This window comes from Scyliorhinus canicula, chromosome 6 (assembly GCF_902713615.1).
Source record: "Scyliorhinus canicula chromosome 6, sScyCan1.1, whole genome shotgun sequence".
NCBI lineage: Eukaryota > Metazoa > Chordata > Chondrichthyes > Carcharhiniformes > Scyliorhinidae > Scyliorhinus > Scyliorhinus canicula.
In genome coordinates, this window is record NC_052151.1 from 73,666,029 (window position 1) to 73,685,973 (window position 19,945).

General features: G+C 47.9%; 1 protein-coding gene across 29 annotated transcripts in view; it reads right to left on the bottom strand.

The window, feature by feature from the left end:
• snap91a (synaptosome associated protein 91a) overlaps nucleotides 1-19,945 on the bottom strand; it is a 329,189-nt gene that overhangs the window by 209,603 nt on the left and 99,641 nt on the right. For all 29 annotated transcript variants that reach the window (XR_005460942.1, XM_038799504.1, XM_038799494.1 and 26 more), the window contains one exon: nucleotides 4,572-4,647. Coding sequence is in view for 28 of the 29 variants with exons in the window: in XM_038799504.1 (XP_038655432.1) it covers nucleotides 4,572-4,647 (76 nt within the window). In the remaining variant the exon portion in view is untranslated. The remainder of the gene's footprint in view (nucleotides 1-4,571; nucleotides 4,648-19,945) is intronic.

Below are 19,945 nucleotides of genomic sequence, written 5' to 3' on the forward strand. Positions count from 1 at the left end.
TTCACCTTTCCAGCAGAGATGACTTCCACGATGAGTTGGACCCGTAGAGATGAATTCATCTTGTAGGCACTGGTACAGAAGTTCAAATGTTCCAGTAGGAAACATTGTAGGTGGGAAGCCAGGTTTCAAAAACCTGGATAGAATCCTTTTTTTTTGGTGCTGCCTCCAAAATGGCAGGGGGGCGGGGGGGCTGTAAAAGACCTTTGCACCAAGACCTGGGCGTTTGATCTTTGCAGTCAGAATCATTAGCAGGTCTTTAGAGACATGCAGTGATGTCCTGGAGTAGAGATGATTGACGTCCATAACCATCTTCCTTTGTGCCGGATATGATTCCAACCAGTGGAGTTTTTTCCCCCGATCACTGCAGGAGCTCCTCAGGGCAGTGACTGAGGCCCAACCATCTTCAGCTGCTTCATCAATGACCTTCCCTCCCATCATAAGCTCAGAAGTAGGGATGTTCACTGATGACTGCACAAGCTGATGACTGCACCATTCGAGACGCCTCAGACGCTGAAACAGTCCAGTTTTGCTAGTGCTCCTTGATGCCACATTGTCAAATACTGTATTGATGTCAATGCTGGTCACTCATCTCGCCGGTGGAGATCAGCTCTTTTGTCCATTTTTGAAGCAAGTCTGTAAGGAGGTCAGGAGCCTAGTGACCCTCGCGGAACCCAAATGAAAAATGAATGAAATGAAAATCGCTTATTGTCACGAGTAGTCTTCAATGAAGTTACTGCGAAAAGCCCCTAGTCGCCACATTCCGGCGCCTGTCTGGGGAGGCTGGTACGGGAATCGAACCATGCTGCTGGCCTGCTTTAAAAGCCAGAGATTTAGCCGAGTGAGCTAAACCAGCCCCGTGAGTAGGTTATTGCTGAGTAAATGCCACTTGGTAATGGTATTGATGACTTATTCCATCATGATGATCGAGAGTAGACTGATAGGGCGGTAATTGACCAGGTTGGGTTTGTCCTGCTTTTAGTGTACAGGAAATACCTGGACAACTTTCCACATAGGGGTTGTTTAGCACAGTTTAGGGCTAAATCGCCGGCTTTGGAAAGAAGACCAATGCAGGCCAGCAGCACGGTTCAATTCCCGTACCAGCCTCCCCGAGCAGGTGGCGGAATCTGGGGACTAGGGGCTTTTCACAATAACTTCATTTGAAGCCTACTTGTGACAATAAGCGATTTTCATTTCATTTAATTTTTCATTGCCAGACAGATGAAAGAGTTACAGCTGCACTGGAACAGCTTGCCTACGGGCAGGTTCTGGAGCACAAGTACTATTGCCGGAATATTATCAGGGCCCATTTTCTTTGCAGTATTCAGTGCCGTCAGCCGTTTCTTGATATCATGTAGAGTGAACTGAATTGACTGAAGTCTAAATCTGTAATGCCGAGGACCTTTGTAGGCAGAGATAGATATCAAATCAACACTTTTGGTGAAAGATTGTTGAGAATTCCTCATCTTCTCCTCATCAAGCCTCATCTTTTGCACTGAAGTGCTGGGCTCCTCCATCATGGAGGATGGGGATGTTTGTGGAGCCTCTTCTTCCAGCAAGTTGTATAATTTTCCGCCGCCATTCAGGGTGGGAGGGGAGTCAGTTTCACAAGGCAATATTGAATGTGCTAGCAGCTTAGTTTGGGGATGCATGCAGTAGGTGCCATGTGACACCAGTCCCAATTCTCCACCTTGCTTTGAATACAAAGGATGTATATTCCTGGTCTGGATTCTTGAGATGGTTAAAGTTTCAACCATTAGTTCAACAGAGGTTTCTGGGTCATATTGGCCTCAGAATGGTAAATGACATTTGCATCAAATCATGGGGGATTTGATCTCTGCAGTCACAAATGGCATCAGCACGTCCTTACAGATAGCAAGGTTGTGGCTATTCTACGTGCCAAAAAATTAATTTATGGCAAATCAGACAGTCACGACTTCTGTAATTTTAATCCTTTGTCCAGTTTTTAGGGAAAAAAATGTTAAATGTTTTAAAAAGTGACGCCTCAGCCACCAGACAATGTAAAGGATGAGGGAAGCAACCCCCCTCTCCCACCAGACTAGGATAGCAATAATTCATAGACTTTACAGTGCAGGAGGGCACTTGGCCCATCCAGTCTGCACCGGCCCTTGGAAAGAGCGCCCTACTCAAGCCCACACCACCACCCTATTCCAGTAACCCCACTTTACCTTTTTGGTCACCAAGGGCAATTTAGCATGGCCAATCCACCTAATCCGCACATCTTTGGACTGTGGAAAGAAACTGGAGCACCCGGAGGAAACCCACACAGACATGGGGAGAATATGCAGCCTCTGCCAGACCGTGACCCAAGCCGGGAATTGAACCTGGGACCCTGGAGCTGTGAAATAACTGTGCTTAACCACTGTGTCCAACAAAAAGGCAGACATAACTGGGTACCCACAGCAACATCCTGTATTTGGTGGATGTAAATGGAGTTGAAGGAGACATAGAATTATCATAGAATTTACAGCGCAGAAGGAGGTCATTCGGCCTATCGAGTCTGCACCAGCCCTTTAGAAAGAGCACCCTACCCAAGCTCACACCTTCACCCTACCCCCTGTAACACAGTAACCCCACCCAACCTTTTTGGACACTAAGGGCAATTTATCATGGCCAATCCACCCAACCTGCACATCTCTGGACTGTGGGAGGAAACCGGAGCACCTGGAGGAAACCAACGCAGACACGGGGAGAACGTGCAGATTCCGCACAGACAGTGACCCAAGCCGGGAATCGAACCTGGGACCCTGGAGCTGTGAAGCAACTGTGCTAACACCATTGCTACCGTGATGCCCATGATTTCAAAAGAACACTAACTGGGCATATGAAGGGAATAAATTTGTACGGCTATGGCTAGAGATGGAGGAATGGAATTGATTGGATTTCTCTACTGAAAGCTGGCTTGAAATGGGCAGCATGGCCTCCTTCTGTGCCATAATGATTGACATTTTTATAGTGCAATCTGCCATCAAGGCCAGTACCTTCAACCTTTGCCTCAAATGGTATATTGCAAGATAGCATAATTTTCTGGACTGCAAATAGCATCTGATGCAAACTAATTGGAGCTAATGCAGAGATCAATATTTGGAAAATTTTCCACAGAATAGTCAAGAGTAATGGACAAGCATCGGACAGATTACAGCTGCAGCTGATGCAACCAGAATCATATTCTTCATATTATTTCAAATTAAATATCTATGATGACTCACAAAGTGATGTCACTTGACAGCTGCAGAAAAACAACTGACCTTTCCCCCCTCTTTTTAAAATGGAGCATTGGGCCAGTGTCATGCAAAATGTATATATAGCACTTCATCGTACAAATTGCCAGATCCTTTAGAAACCAATTTTGATCACTTCAAGTAGTTTCCCTAGATGGCTGGTCATTGACTGGTCGAAGCCCGGGGCAGTGACAAATCTGGGAGCTCAAGTCTGATAAGATCAGCCAAGTCTTATTACTCTAATTTTCCACCAGTGCCTTCCCTCAACCCTCCTTGAACCATTCCCTGGGATTTCGGGCAGGTAGCGGTGGGTTCTGACCGCCATCAACTTACTGGAGTAAGGATAAGATTAGTGATCTTGTATGAATTAAAAATGAGATACAAATTGTAATCATTCTCTTCTGTAGGCTGAATCATTGCTTTATTGAGAAGCTAATAACGATAAGGTCTAGAAGTGGAACAAAGAAACAAAGCTGAAACAATATGGGCACAATGAGGAATAGCAGGGTGTTTGGTTAGCTGGCCTGGGATTGTGGTGGCAGAGGAGTGGTGTGAAAGGCTAAACTGGGCCAAGGTGTCCTTACAAGGCATGAAGGAGTCCTCCTGCTCCTCTCGGTTAATCAGGAAATCTAAAAAATGTTTTAAGCTTTCCTTGTTGGGCCTCTTCTGGTTCCTGATTTTACCTAATCGGGAAGCAGTCATTTTTCCGCGTTCAGGCCTTGAACTGAACCTGCAGAATGCATTCCAATCATCATTGGAATCAGTTTGCATTTTAAACTTTCCTATCAGCATGTTTAAAAAATGGCAGGAAGTCAGCAGATCAGAAGAGCCCAAGTGATTGGATTTATTTTATCTAATCTCCTCCCCAATTTTCACCAGGCAATCAAAATAAGGACCAGTAAGAGGTTCCGAATAGATGTGATACAGATATATCCCAGAATCTTCTACTTTAAATGGCATGGCTTCAAAGCATACTCAAACATCACCTACACTTGAAATATAAACCAACAGCTCAGTTCCACTATGAAGGTAGGTCCCAGTTATTACCTTCATAATTATTTGGTACAGGTAAATTTGGTTATTGTTTTCATGCAAACAGATAAAGCAAACATAATATTTCAGGATCCTCAGAACAGTTCCACGTGCAGTCTAAATCTTCAAATTGATTTCACAACAGTGCAAGCCTCATTATATTAATGAATTAAAATCTATACTTACAAAAATAGTAATCTACTCACAATATCAATAATGAAAGCTAATTTACCTCCAGGTACAAACATTTCCCAAATAAGATTAGTAGTTTTTGATCAGACATAATTGTTGATTTCTTACCATGTGTCCCACTTTTATCCAAAAAATTGCTGAGGTTGAACAAAGTATTTCTAGATGCGAGATATTGAATAAATCTCTGAAAAATACATAAAATTGTTACACAATAATGTATTTGAATGTCAAAATATTACATTAACATGTGGAATAAAAATTCTGCAGCAGTTGGTAACTGGACATTTAGCACAGCCAAGGCTTTTTAATTTTTCATTTTGATTTTAAAATTCAAGTGAAGTTTGATACATATAGTAAACATTAGGGTGGCCGCGCCATATACCAACACCGACTTCTTTGTTAAAGGATATCTTGATTATTTTATATTTTTTCCTTGGCTCTTTGCATTTGGACTCTCCATTTGATCATCTGAATACAACCGGACCAAGACTCATCCTTTTTAAGAGTTGTTACCGCTTTCTACTGTTCTATAAATCAATGAATTCAAGTTTTTTTTTTAAAAGCCCGTTGATGTGTTAGGCAGGTTGATTCGATGTGGACTGCACTCGATGCAGGGAAGCTAGAAACGGATGTCTAACACTGGAGAAGATCCAACACTGTTTTATTCAACGATAGAACTGATAAACATATTCAGCTGTGGGTCGACACTATACTGAACTGACTGACCAGACTTGCTAGCTACCGCATGGTGTTTGCACTTGCTAGCTCGTGGACTCTGACTGTCTCAGTGGCTGGATCCCGAGAGAGCGGGAAACCTAGTGCTCTCTGGCTTTATAGTGGTAGTGTCCTGTCTGGTGATTGGCTGCACTGTGTTGTGTGCTTCCTGGTCATCCTGTGTGTCAATCACTGCCTGTCTGCACCTCATTATATACACGAGTGGATATTATGACATTTCCCCCTTTTTAAAAAAAAAATATAATATATATACACACACACATACACATGCCTGACTATATACAAAAGGTGTCTAAACGAACGTATACACATAGGAAGGTGTTGATAGTGCAGATACATGACAAACGAAACAATATTTAGAGGTTAAAATCGATGAAGTCACAAAAGGTACAACGGTTCAGTCTACAGATTAAGTCTTAGTGGTGGGCGACAAATTCTTGTCGATCGCCGTAGAGGTGGATCAGAAGCCGCATGCACATGGATAGGCGGGATTGCTGCAATTGCAGTGGTCATGGAGGGCCGGCAGGATTGGTGGCCTCGTGGCAGGGTATGTCCGGAGGAAGCATCGTAGGCAGCGGGGCACTTCGGTCAGGTAGCGGGCGTGGAACTCTTCGCAGTGCCCGTCTGTTGCGCCGTAGCAGGGAGCCATCAGCCATGCGGACAAGGAACGATCTTGGGTCCACTTGTTTGATCACAACAGCTGTGGCTGACCAGCCGCCCTCAGGCAACTAGACACAAAACATGATCAGTTGGGACCAGCCCAGGTAGATCCATGGCATGAGCATCGTATGTGGCCTTCTGTTGGGCCCGTGACTGTTGCATTTGCTGTAAGACCACGAGGTGGCCAAGGTCTGGAACATGGATGGCTGGAACTATGGTCCTCAGAGTGTGATTCATGAGCATCTGCGCTGGAGACAACCCAGTGGACAGTGGGGTTGCCCTGTATGCCAGCATCACCAGGTTGAAGTCAGAGCCCGAGTCTGCAGCTATGCACAGTGTTTTACAACATGGACCCCTTTCTTGGCCTTTCCGTTTGACTGCAGGTAGTGGGGACTGGAGGTTATTTGACGGAGGTTGTGGGACTGTGCAAAATCAGACCATTCCGGTCTATAAAAGCATGGACCATTGTCGCTCATTACCTTGAGCAGTATCCCATGCCTGGCGAACGTTTCTTTGCAGGCTTTGATTACCGCCTTCGACGCGAGGTCAGACAGTTTCACCACTTCTGGGTAACTGGAGAAGTAGTCGACCAGAAGTATGTAGTCACGCCCCTTGGCGTGGAAAAAGTCTACACCTACTTTGGACCACGGAGGTGTCACGATCTCGTGCTATTGCAACGTTTCCTTGGATTTAGCTGGTTGAAACTTCTGGCAGTTGAGGACGGTGTCGGCAATGTCCTGGCTGATGCCCGGCCAAAGACCGCCTCCAGAGCTCTGCGTCGGCATTTCTCGACCCCAAGGTGACCCTCATGGAGTTGGCTCAGCACCATAGCTCGCATGCTCTGAGTAATTACGATCCTGTTGAGTTTCAGAAGGATTCCCTCCACCACCGTCAGGTTGTCTTTTACGTTGTAGACTGGGGACATTGTCTCTCTGCCTGCCATTGGTAAGCTGCTGCATCACACGCTGCAGCAGAGGATCCTTGGCCGTCTCCTCATGAATTTGGACCACCCGTTCGTCAGAGACCGGAGGTTGGTGGCACACAACTGCACTTGCGCTTCTTTGTGGCAGATGAAGTCACTTTGTTCACACGGTGTGGTAATGGACCTGGATAGGGCATCTGCAACAATCAGCTCTTTGCCTGGCGTGTGGACAAGTTCGAAGTCGTAGCGGCGTAGCTTAAGAAGAATTCGCTGTAATCGAGGTGTCATGTCATTTAAATCCTTCTGGATTATGTGGACTAGAGACCTGTGGTCCGTTTCTACCGTGAATTTTGGCAGGCCGTAAACATAGTCGTGAAACGTGACTATCCCTGTCAGGAGGCCCAGACATTCCTTCTCAATCTGAATGTACCGTTGCTCAGTGGGCGTCATGGCCCTGGAGGCATACGCCACTGAAGCCCAGGACGAGGAGTCATCCCGCTGAAGGAGCACCGCCCCAATGCCGTCCTGGCATGCATCAGTTGATATCTTGGTTTCCTTGGTTGGGTTGAACGACGCTAGAACCGGGGCTGTGGTGAGCTTTGCTTTCAGCTCACGCCATTTCTCTTCGTGCGTGGGCAGCCACTGGAATTCCGTCGACTTCTTGACGAGATGGCGGAGTGCCGTGGTGTGGGATTCCATATTGGGAATGAATTTCCCAAGGAAGTTGACCATCCCGAGGAAGCGGAGGGCCGCCTTCTTGTCCTCCGGGGTCTTCATGGCGTTGATCGCCGAGACCTTGTCGGCATCTGGCCACACGCCCTACTGAGAGATGTGGTCACCCAAGAACTTAATATCCGATTGACCAAATGAGCACTTGGCCCTGTTGAGCTTGAGACTACGTTCATGAATTCACTGGAATACCTTCTTGAGGCGAGCGATGTGTCCCTGGGGCGTTGTGGACCAGATAATTACGTCGTCAACGTATACTCGCACCCCCTCGATGCCCTCCATCATCTGCTCCATGATGCGGTGAAATACTTCGGAGGCAGATATGATACCAAAAGGCATCCGGTTATAGCAGTAGCGACCGAACGGGGTGTTGAACATGCACAGCTTGCGACTGGACGCGTCCAGCTGTATTTGCCAAAAACCCTTGGAAGAGTCCAGCTTAGTAAAGAATTTGGCATGAGCCATCTCGCTGGTCAACTCTTCACATTTTGGTATCGGGTAATGCTCCCGCATGATGTTGCGGTTTAGATCCTTAGGGTCAATGCAAATGCGAAGCTCCCCTGACGGATTCTTTACGCAGACCATGGAGCTGACCCAGTTTGTTGGCTCTGTGACCTTCGATATGATGCCCTGGTCTTGGAGGTCTTGCAATTGCTTCTTCAGACGATCCTCGAGGGGTGCCAGCACCCGGCGTGGTGCATGAATTACAGGGGTGCCGTTCGGCTTGAGCAGGATTTTATATCGGTATGGGAGCGTGCCCATTCCATCCAATACGCTGTGGTACTGCGTGATAATGTCATCTATGTCAGCTTGGAAGTTTCCATCAGGTGAGGCCGTCGCCGGTGATGACAACATGGTGTGGACTCGCTGAACCAGGTTCAGGAGCTTGCAGGCTCGAGCACTGAGCAGGGATGCTGTGTCAGGCCCGACGATTTCAAACCGCAGTGTTGCCTTGATCACCTTATTGGATACCCCTAGGTGGCACGGGCCACTGGCAGCTATGGCATTGCCATTGTAGTCAAGGAACTGGCAGGCCGGTGGAAGAATGCTTGGTCTGGTGCAGATGGTGTCGAGGTCGGATTTTGAGATGAGGTTTGCCGATGCGCCGGTATCCAGTTTAAATCGGATGAGAGCCTCGTTAACGGAGGACACTACTCATCGTCGGGATCCACACCGAGGATCGAGAGGCATTTCGCCGTTGTGGTGGAAGACAGTGCATGTGTCGTTATGATGCCCACCCGATATGGGGACTTGTGGCACTCAGCATCAGGGTCTGTTGGGCTGTAGAGATCGGAATCTGGTATGCCTTGTTGTATTGAGCGGACATTTCTGCGCGCAGCTGGGACCGCTGGCTGCTGAGCAGTGGAGCAGATCTGCAAAGGGCTGCGTAGTTGCCAAGCTTGCCACACTGTAGACACCGGCATCCTTTTGCTGGACATTGCCGCTTTAAGTGGTCGGAGCCACAATTCGGACACATCATGACGCCGACGTCAGCGCGTTCCGTGCGCCATTGCGCATGCGCAGTGCGGTCGATCGACATACACACCTGCGCAGTCGGGTTGTCGGTCTCGTCCACTCGGTCGTGGCGCGCATGCGCAGGGACCCGGGAAAAGCACGCGAAACGGCCACTCTCCTCAATGCTCAGGCCCTGCATCTGTGCGATGGTCTGCACCCGTTCCGCCTCGTGGGAGGCCAGCTTTGCAGTCTCTGCCGCCCTGATGTGGGAGTAACGATTCTTAGCGTGCTCATGGACAACGCATGTCTCGATAACAACAGGCGGAGATGGTTCAAGAAGGACTGAAAAAGGTTCATCCTTACCTTGAAGCCTCTGCTGGAAAACGTACCGCTCAAAGCTCTCATTCACCTCAATGTTGCAGTGGCTGTCAAACTTCAGCAGGACTGTTTTGAATTTCGTTTTGTCTTTGTCTTCAGCAAACGTAAGGGAGCTGTAGATGTCGATGGCGTGGTCCCCCGCGGTGGAGAAATAGCGCAATCTTCCTGGCATCCGATGCTGCTTCGAGGTCGAAGGCCTCGACGTACAAGAGGAACTTTTGCTTGAAGATCTTCCAATTCGCGCCGAGGTTGCCGGAGATGCGGAGCTGCGGAGGAGGCTGGATGTTTTCCAGTTCACCGGATGGCTGCTTGTTGGTCAAAGCTGATTCACTCGAGGTAAGTCCGTCAAGATCAGTATCACTCTGGTACCAATGATGCGTTAGGCAGGTTGGTTTGATGTGGACTGCACTTGATGCAGGGAAGCGAGAAACAGACGTCTAACACTAATAGAACTGATAAATATATTCAGCTGTGGGTCGACACTATACTGAACTGACTGGAGACCCAGTAGTAGCCTGACCAGGCTTAGTAGCTACCGCAAGGGGTTTGCACTTGCTAGCTCGTGGACTCGGACTGTCTCAGTGGCTGGGTCCAGAGAGAGCGGGAAACCTTGTGCCCTCTGGCTTTATAGTGGTAGTGTCCTGTCTGGTGATTGGCTGCACTGTGTTGTGTGCTTACTGGTCATCCTGTATGTCAATCACTGCCTGTCTGCACCTCATTATACACACGAGTGGATATTATGACACCTGTGACCTGGTATACCACTGTATTTTAGAAGGTTTTTTCATGCTGAACATTTATACATCTACATTTAATCTATGTTAATAACCAAAGCAGACTTTCCAAGTCAATGCTGGGGAAACCCTTTCTGAAATTATACTTTCACCAAGTATAACGAGGCCACACGGAGCTTTGGCCATATTTGGAGCCGAGAACCAGGAATCAGTTTTAAGTCACTTTAAAATCAATAGGTCTTTGAAAGATTCCCTGGTTCATAACTAGCAACTGGATAAAAGGCTAACACTTGGAGCCATTACTGCAGGGAACTTCTCACTTCTTACAGTTCGCATTTTCTTATTTACAGCCTCACATGGGTTCATGGTCAGATCAAGGGAACCAAAGGTAAAATCTGGCTTGGTGAGCAAGTGGAGTGAGATTTACAGCTTAGCCAGCTAAAGAAGTGCTTCAAATGTTTGGCGACGTCAGGGTCGAGGGAACAAAGGTGGTTTAAGATCAGTAGTAGAGAAAATAACCTGTTTATGTGTTATCTGTGTTGGTCTAACATCGTCTGCAACTGGATGCAGTAAAACGAGAAACAGGCTTCCGACACAGGAGATGGTCCAACACTGTTTTATTGAACCCGTTGATTGCTGTACATAATCTGCTGTGGGTTGACACTCTATAAGGGGCTGTTTAGCACACTAAGGGGCTAAATCGCTGGCTTTTAAAGCAGACCAAGGCAGGCCAGCAGCACGGTTCAATTCCCATAACAGCCTCCCCGAACAGGCGCTGGAATGTGGCGACTAGGGGCTTTTCACAGTAACTTCATTTGAAGCCTACTTGTGACAATAAGCGATTTTTATTTCATTTCATTTATTAACCTAACTGATAACCTCTTCCTGGCCTGACCAGACTAGCTCTCTATCACACGGTGATGATGTTCATTGGCCTGTATACTGTGACTATCTCCCCAGCCGTGTCTTGTGAGAGGGGGAGAGCCTTAATGCCCTGTGGGCATTATAGTGGCGGTGTCCTGTCTGGTAATTGGTTGTTCTGTGTCGTGTGTGTTCATTGGTTATCCTGTGTGTCAATCACTGCCTGTCTGCATCTCATGATATACACGAGTGTATTATGACATTTGTCAACTGTCCAGAAAAATTGTGGAATGATGTGCTCTCTAAATCCAATACCTGCCTTGATCCCTCCACTATCACGGTTATCGACTGTTCGTCGGTCTTTCAAGTGGTACAACTTTTTCCAATTAAGCACTGGGAAGGTTAATTATCTTTAGCCTTAGTCAGTAATTCTATGCACTTGGGGCAGCATGTGGCACAATGGTTCGCACTGGGACTGCAGCGCCGAGGACCCGGGTTCGAATCCCGGCCCTGGGTCACTGTCCGTGTGGAGTTTGCACATTCTCCCCATGTCTGCGTGGGTTTCATCCCCACAACCCAAAGAAGTGCAGGTTAGGTGGATTGGCCACGCTAAATTGCCTCTCAATTGGAAAAATAAAAAATAATAATTGGGTAATCTAAATTTATGTTTTTTTTAATTCTATGCACTTGCAGCAAAACTAAGGTGGCCATTCAGCCCCTCAAGCTTCTCCCACGAGTCAATTAGATCTTGATATACCCACATGGATTCTATAACCTTGAATACCCTTGGCTAACATTTGTCAATTTTGTTTTGAAATTTTCAATTGACCTAGCCTCACTAGCTTTCTGGGGGCAAAGATAGTTCCAGATTCAAACTCCAGATCCCTAATCAGCCTAGCTTTAATTTTAAAGTCATGTCTCTTGTTCTGGACTGTCTAACTATTTTGGTTAATTGCCCAGAAGATATAGTCGCTCCCACCACCCCACCATTTACTCTAGAAAATTATTTAATAATAAAATTACTTTGATTGCTCTTTAATTAATTTTAGAAGGGAATACAACCCTACACAATGCAGCCTGACCTCAAATGAACCCTTTTTGCCTGATATCATTCCAATGAATCGGTAATGCATCTCCGCCAAGGCAGTGTTCAAGGTATAGTCCCCAGAATTAAATACAGTACTTCAAAGAGTTCTAGCCAGATCTCTGTCGCACCATGAAGCAATTTCCATCCCTTAGGATTCCAGCACATTTGAAATAAAGGCCAACAATCCATTATCCAATTTCATTGTGTGCTTTTACCTGTCCACAAACCTTGTGATTTAGGTTCTTGGACCCCATTTCCTCTGTGCATTCTCCTTTTTTTTTAAAAATAATTTTTAATTGAGATTTTCACAAAATATCAATAACAAAAAAAAGAAAACAGTATTAAAAACAAAAAAAAAGAGAAACAAAATAACCCCCAAAGCCAACCCCCCTCCCCCCCCAGTAACTACAAAACGAAGAAATAGACAAGCACCTGGCATATTCAATAAACACATGTGCACATTTCTCCCCTCCCCCGAAACAAAGCCCCCCCCCCCCCCCCCCCCCCCCGTGCTGCTGCTGCCGCCGGTCTATTTTCCTACCGCTCTGCCGGGAAGTCAAGGATAGGTTGCCACCGCCTAAAGAACCCTTGTACTGATCCCCTCAGGGCAAATTTCACCCTCTCCAATTTGATGAACCCCGCCATATCATTGACCCAGGCTTCCACGCTTGGGGGCCTTGCATCCTTCCATTGAAGCAAGATCCTCCACCGGGCTACTAGGGATGCAAAGCCAGAACACCGGCCTCTTTCGCCTCCTGCACTCCCGGCTCCACTACAACCCCAAAAATTGAGAGTCCCCAGCCCGGCTTGACCCTGGATCCTACCACCCTCGACACCGTCCTAGCTACCCCCTTCCAAAATTCCCCCAGCGCTGGGCATGCCCAGAACATATGGGCATAGTTCGCTGGGCTTCCTGAGCGCCTAGCACACCTATCTTTGCCCCCGAAAAACCTACTCATCCTCGTCCCGGTCATGTGGGCCCCATGTATGAGGTGACCTTGAACTGTATGAGGCTAAGCCTCGCACAGGAAGAGGAGGAATTCACTCTCTCCAGGGCATCTGCCCACGTCCCCTCCTCAATCTCCTCACCCAGCTCCTCTTCCCATTTACCCTTCAGCTCCTCCACGGAGGCCTCATCCACCTCCTGCATGACGTGGTACACGTCCAAAATCCTCCCTCCTCCAACCCACACCCCCGAGAGCACCCTGTCCCGTACCCCACGTGGGGGCAGTAGAGGGAACCCCTCCACCTGCCGCCTGGCAAATGCGCTAACCTGCATGTACCTAAACATGTTCTCCGGGGGGAGCCCAAACTTCCCCTCAAACTCACCCAGGCTCGCAAACCTCCCATCCACAAACAGGTCCTTCAACATCCTAATACCTACCCTGTGCCAGCCAAGAAACCCGCCATCGATGCTCCCAGGAACAAACCGGCGGTTCCCCCGTATCGGGGACTCCATCGAGCCCCCCACCTCCCCCCTATGCTGTCTCCATTTCCCCCAGATTTTGAGGGTAGCCACCACCACCAGGCTAGTGGTAAACCTCGTTGGAGGGAGCGGCAACGGCGCCGTTACCATCTCCTCCAGGTACGTGTCCACACAGGACGCCATCTCCATCCTCTTCCATGCTGCCCCCGCCCCGTCCATTACCCACTTCCGCACCATCGCTGCATTGGCAGCCCAATAGTACCCACAGAGGTTGGGCAGCGCCAGCCCCCCCATGCCTGCCCCGCTCCAAAAACACCCTTTTCACCCTCGGAGTCCCATGCGCCCATACAAATCCCGTAATACTCCTGTTGACCCTCCTAAAAAAGGCCTTCGGGATAAGGATGGGGAGGCACTGGAACAGGAACAAAAACCTCGGGAGCATAGTCATCTTGACTGACTGCACCCTGCCCGCCAGCGGCAACATGTCCCATCTTTTAAGCTCCTCCATTTGCCCAGTGAGGTTAAGTTTGTGTAGGTCAATGTATCAATGACATGACTTAAAGTTGCTATTGTTAACTCTCCGAATGGGCTGTTTTTCACAATTTTCTCTCAAAAACGACATGGAAAGGATATTTTATAACCACCGTACATTTAACAAACAGCTGTATAATTTAAATGCACGGTAGCATTGTGGTTAGCACAGTTGTTTCGCAGTTCCAGCTTCGATTCCCCGCTGGGTCACTGTCCGTGCGGACTCTGCACTTTCTCCCAGTGTCTGAGTGGGTTTCCTCCGGGTGCTCTGGTTTCCTCCCACAGTCCAAAAACGTGCAGTTTAGATGGATTGGCCATGATAAATTGCCCTTTGTCCAAAAATGTTCGGCGGGTTTAGGGGGATAGGGTGGAAGAGGCCTTAAGTGGGTTGGTGCAAACTTGATGGGCCGAATGGCCTCCTTCTGCACTGTATGTTCTATGTTATTTATTGGTGTCACTTTCAAGTTCTTCTGCATATTGCAGATTACATTAGTAGAAACTCAAATGAGATCTCAGCAGTCATTATATGCCCTGCTGTGAATCCATCTGTTTCTTCATATTACCCAGCTATTACAATATTCAGTGTTGCAGAATTAAAAAGGACAGAATATTAAATATTATTTTGCTCGATGAACATATTTCCAAATATACCTTTATTTAACTAAAGTGTGTATGCAAGCCACAATTCTACTGAACATTTGATGTTGCCATAAAATAACAGCATAGTCCAGTCTGAACACACAACGTGATAATTATCCTTCTTTGCTCTCGGCCATCTGCTTTCCTTCACAAAATTACACTTTGGGTCTAGAGAGATGAGTAATCCAACAGAAGCATGGGTGAACTGAATAGTAATGCCACAGGCAACACAAAAATCATTCATACGATTAAAAGTGGCAGAGGTTTTCAAACATTGTTGATTGCTTCCCATTAGTGGTCAGTGGCTGATATATTCAAACAGTTAGAATCCTAATCCAGAAGAGGGATTTGACCGTCAACCATTCAAGTACAAATTGCGTACTCAAAACTACGGTATTGAAAACTTCTTTCAAGGCATGTTATAGCTCAAACACATTCATGGCAAAACAAACCCCCAATTAATCACAATCATTAATACAAATTAAATGATCACTTCCGGTTGTGACATGTAGGTGGAGGTCGCATGTTTGAGAAGAAGGTGGTGTTCAACAAGACCGATTGGATTGTTTTTGGAGACAGAGGTGGGGATCCAGTGGCATCTATGCAAGTTTCTGCAGGTGAAGGTAGAGAGCAGTAGAACAGGTTCAGACGGCAGAACTTGCAGATTGTGAGTCTACTAAAGGGTGTGGAAGAAACAAGCGCCACAAAGGACATTGAGGATGTTGGCCGGGTTGAAGGAGAGAGTGCTGGACAAGGGCCCAGAGCTGGATCAGGTCCACAGGTCCTTGAGGCAGAACCAATAGCAGAAGAGCCTCTGCAGACAGCAATTGTACGGTCGCACAAGTTCGTGGCCAAGGAGAAGACCCTAAGGTGGGCCAGTGCAATCTGCAAATGGGAGGGTAATAGAGTCCACATATACCAGGACATTGGCATGGAGCTGGCAAAGGGGTGCGCGGGATTAAAACAAGGCCTAGGCTGTGTCGTACCAACAAAAGATTTGTTTTAGGGTGTTGTACCCAGCAAGATTTTGGGTAACATTTGATGGCCAGGGGTATTACTTTGAGACGCCAAAGGCGGCGAACGGGTTTATAGGGACCAGATGTTGAGGGAGAACTGAGGGGTGATGTGGGATGAAAGTTGCCAAAACCTGGGTGCTATGGTGGTTTTGTGTTGCCGACCGAAGCAGGGTGACTTTTTGGGGAGTGAGAACTTTGGAGGGGGGGGGGGCGATTGCTACCCTCCTCCTGCCTTTTGTTTTGCTTTTTGGAAGAAGGTTATTTGTGTGCATTCTTTTTCATGTAAGAAATGTGTATGATGCAGCCCTTTGGGTGGGATTGATGGTTTTGTTGGCTTTCGGATGTGGGGTGGGTAGGGGCTGGTTGCGCAGAGTAAGGAGAATTAGCTGGAGGGAGGGGCGCCTTCACTCAGGAGCTGCCACGGTTGCAAGCAATGGTAGTGAACGAGGTGAGGTGTGGGAGGAAGTAGAGAGGCATGGCCAGTGTTTTTTTGGGGGAGGCGGGGGTGGAATGCGACGTGGCAGGAGGGGAGGTTGAGCGTGTTCATGGACAGAGAGAGAGGGGTTACCTTGGATGAGACAGTTCAGGGCAGGGTTAAGGGAGGCAGAACTGGTGGGGGAATGATGGTGCACGGTAGCACAGTGGGAAAAACAACTGGCTTGTAATGCAGAACAATGTCAGCAGCATGGGTTCCATTCCCGTACCGGTCTCCCTGAACAGGCTCCGGAATGTGGCGACTAGGGGCTTTTCACAGTAACTTAATTGAAGCCTACTTGTGACAGTAAGTGATTATTATTAGAGGGGAATGGAGGCGTAAGCCTCCGGTAAGAGTTGTGACGTGGAATGTCCGTTCAAGAGCTCCCAGGTTTTCGCGCACCTGGGGGGTTTGAGTGGCGGTGATTTTTCTACAGGAGATGCATCTCCAGGTGAAGGATCAGGTTAGGTTGAGGAATCATACAAGTGAAGGCGGCCATTCAGCCCATCGAGTCTGCACCGGCTCTTGGAAAGAGCACCCTACCCAAGCCCAAACCTCCACCCTATCCCCATAACCCAGTAGTGCCACACATTACTAAGGGCAATTTTGCACACCAAGGGCAATTTAGCATGGCCAATCCACCTAACCTGCACATCTTTGGACTGTGGGAGGAAAGCGGAGCCCCCGTAGGAAACCCACGCACACACGGGGAGAACGTGCAGACTCCGCATAGACAGTGACCCAAGCCGGGAATTGAACCATGGACCCTGGAGCTGTGAAGCCATTGTGCTAACCACTATGCTACCATGCCGCCCCGGAAGGGATGGGTGGGACAAGTATTGCACTCAGTTTGAGTCAAATTCGAGAGAGGTGGCCATTTTGTTGAACAAGAGGACGGGGTTTGTGGGGGCCAGGGGAGTGTCTCGGGAGGGACGGTATGTGATACTGAGTGGGGTGCTGGAGAAGACATCGGTGACGCTAGTGAACATATATGTGCCTAATTGGGACGATGCAGCGTTTGTAAAGGGGTTACTGGGAGCGATCCCGGACTTGGATTGGCACCAACTGATTATGGGAAGAGAATTTAACCATGTTATGGAGCGGAAGGTGGATCAGTGGAGGTTCAGGAACCCATGAGGAAGGGATAATTCCTTATTCTCGCATGTGTACAAGGTGTATTGTAGAATCGATTTCTTTGTGGGGAGCCGGGCGGTACATATGTGAACTGTGATTTTAGACTATGCGCCACATTGGCTGGAGGTTAAGCTTAGTTTACAGCGGGTGCAGAGGCCGGGGTGGAGGTTGGATTTGGGCTTCTTGGGGGGATAAGACATTTTGTGAGAAGGTGAGAATCATGTTGTGGAGCTTAATGAGAACAGGGCGATGTCGGCAGAAATGTTCTAGGAGGCGATGAAGTCAGTGGTTCAAGGAGACATTCTCGTTGAAGGGTCACAGGGATAGGTGGAGGAGGGATAGGAGGTGGGAGAAGCATGGATAGCTGATGGACGAGGTAGCCGAGGTGGATAGGAGATACTTGGGGGGTGCCCCAGTAAGAAGTTGTTGGTGGAAAGGAAGAGGCTGCAGGGGCAGTTTGATAGGTCAACAACAGGCAAAGCAGTGGGGCAGCTGCAGAGGGCAAGGCAATAGCAGTATGAGTATAGAGAGAAGGCTTGGATTCGCATTCCAAGCATTGTCTGGCATCTCTGACTTTGTCTATGTATATGTTTCTGGAACATATCTCTTCATTCACCGGAGGAAGGAGCAGTGCTCCGAAAGCTTGTGTTTGAAACAAACCTGTTGGACTTTAACCTGGTGTTATAAGGCTTCTTACTGTGCTCACCCCAGTCCAACGCCGGCATCTCCACAACAGGAGAATGAGGCAGGGGTGTCCATTGTTGCCACTGTTATTCGCCTTGGCGATGGCCCTTCAGGAGTCTGATTGAAGAGGGATTGTGAGGGGGAGGGAGCACCGGGTGGTGTTGTACATAAATGGCCTGTTGTTTGTGTCAGACCCGCTGGAGTGTGACAAACAACAGGATTGTGGGCCTGTTAAAGAGGTTTGGGGCAAAGGCAGCACAGTGGCTAGCACTACTGCATCACGGCACCAAGGGCCTGGGTTAGATCTCGGCGCCAAGGACCAGAGTTAGATCCCGGACCCAGATCACTGTCCATGTGGAGTTTACAGATTCTACCCTCACGCCCACAACCCAAAGATGTGCAGGGTAGGTGAATTGGCCATGTTAAACTGCCTCTTAATTGGTAAAAGAATTGGGTACTCTTAATTTATATTTAAAAATAAGGAAAGGTTTGGGGGACCTTGTCCTGGTATAAGCTGAACGACCTTTGGGAAGAGGTGCTTCCGATGAATGCGACGGGGCAGGAGGCCAATTTAGGGGCTCTAGCGTTTAAGGTAGCTAGAGAGAGATTTAGGTATTTGGGGGTTCAGGTAACGTGCGAGTGATGATACATGTGTATTTTGGCAGCGTTAGTGGAGGAGGTTAAGGGGGATTTCAAAAGGTGGGACACTCTGCACTTGACGTTGGCAGAGAGAGTGCAAATGGTGAAAATGAATGTGTTGCAAAGGTTCTTGTTTATCTTTCAGACCCTCCCCATCTTTCTCCCCAAGGCCTTATTCCAGAGAGTCTGATCTCGGCGTTTATATGGATGGGTAAGGTACGGAGGGTGAATATGATGTGGAGATGCCGGCACTGGACTGGAGTCAGCAAAGCAAGAAGTCTTACAACACCAGGTTAAGGTCCAACAGGTTTGTCTAGCTTTTGGAGCACTGCTCCTTCCTCAGGTGAACAACAAGGTGGGTTCCAGAGACATATAGATGGACAAAGTCAATGATGCATGATGATACTTTGAATGCGAGTCTTTGCAGGTAATTAAGTCTTTACAGGTCCAGACAGAGCAACAATAGAGAGGGATAATCACAGGTTAAAAGAGATGTGAATTGTCTCAAGCCAGGACAGTTGGTAGGATTTTTCAAGCCCAGGCCAGATGGTGGGGGGGGAATGTAGCATGACATGAATCCAAGGTCCCGGTTGAGGCCATACTCATGTGTGTGGAACTTGGCTATAAGTTTCTGCTTGGCGATTCTGCATTGTCGCACGTCCTGAAGGCCACCTTGGAGAACACTTACCCGAAGATCAGAGGCTGACTGCCCTTGACTGCTGAAGTGTTCTCCGACTGGAAGGGAACATTCCTGCCTGGTGATGAGTCGAGCGCCATATCCCGTTCGTACAAGGGCATCTTTAAGCATCTGTAGATGTATATTACACTTCTCGTCTGAGCAGATCCTGAATATATGGAGGGCTTGTTAATAGGAAATGGCTTCTTTAATGTGTTTAGGGTGGAAGCTGGAGAAGTGGAGCATTGTGCGGTTTTCCGTGGGCTTGCGGTAAAGCAAAGTGCTGAGGTGACCGTCCTTGATGGAGATGAGTGTGTCCAAGAATGCAACTGATTCTGGAGCGTAGTCCATGGGTGAGTCTGATGGAGGGATGGAACTTATTGATGTCATCATGTAGTTGTTTCAGTGATTCCTCGCTGTGGGTCCAAAGGAAAAAAATGTATCTGGTGTATAATGTCGGTTGAAGGTCCTGTGCGATGAGGAGGTCATGTTCAAATTTGTGCATGAAGATGTTGGCATATTGAGGTGCAAATGTGGTCTCCAGTGTCTGGATGAAGAACATGTTGTCAAAGGTGAAGACATTGTGATCCAGAATGAAGCGATGAATTGCAGAGTTGCGTCTGGAGATTCGCAGTTGTCGGTGTCGAGTACTGAGGCTGTTGCAGCAATGCCGTCGTCATGGGGGATGCTGGTGTAGAGCG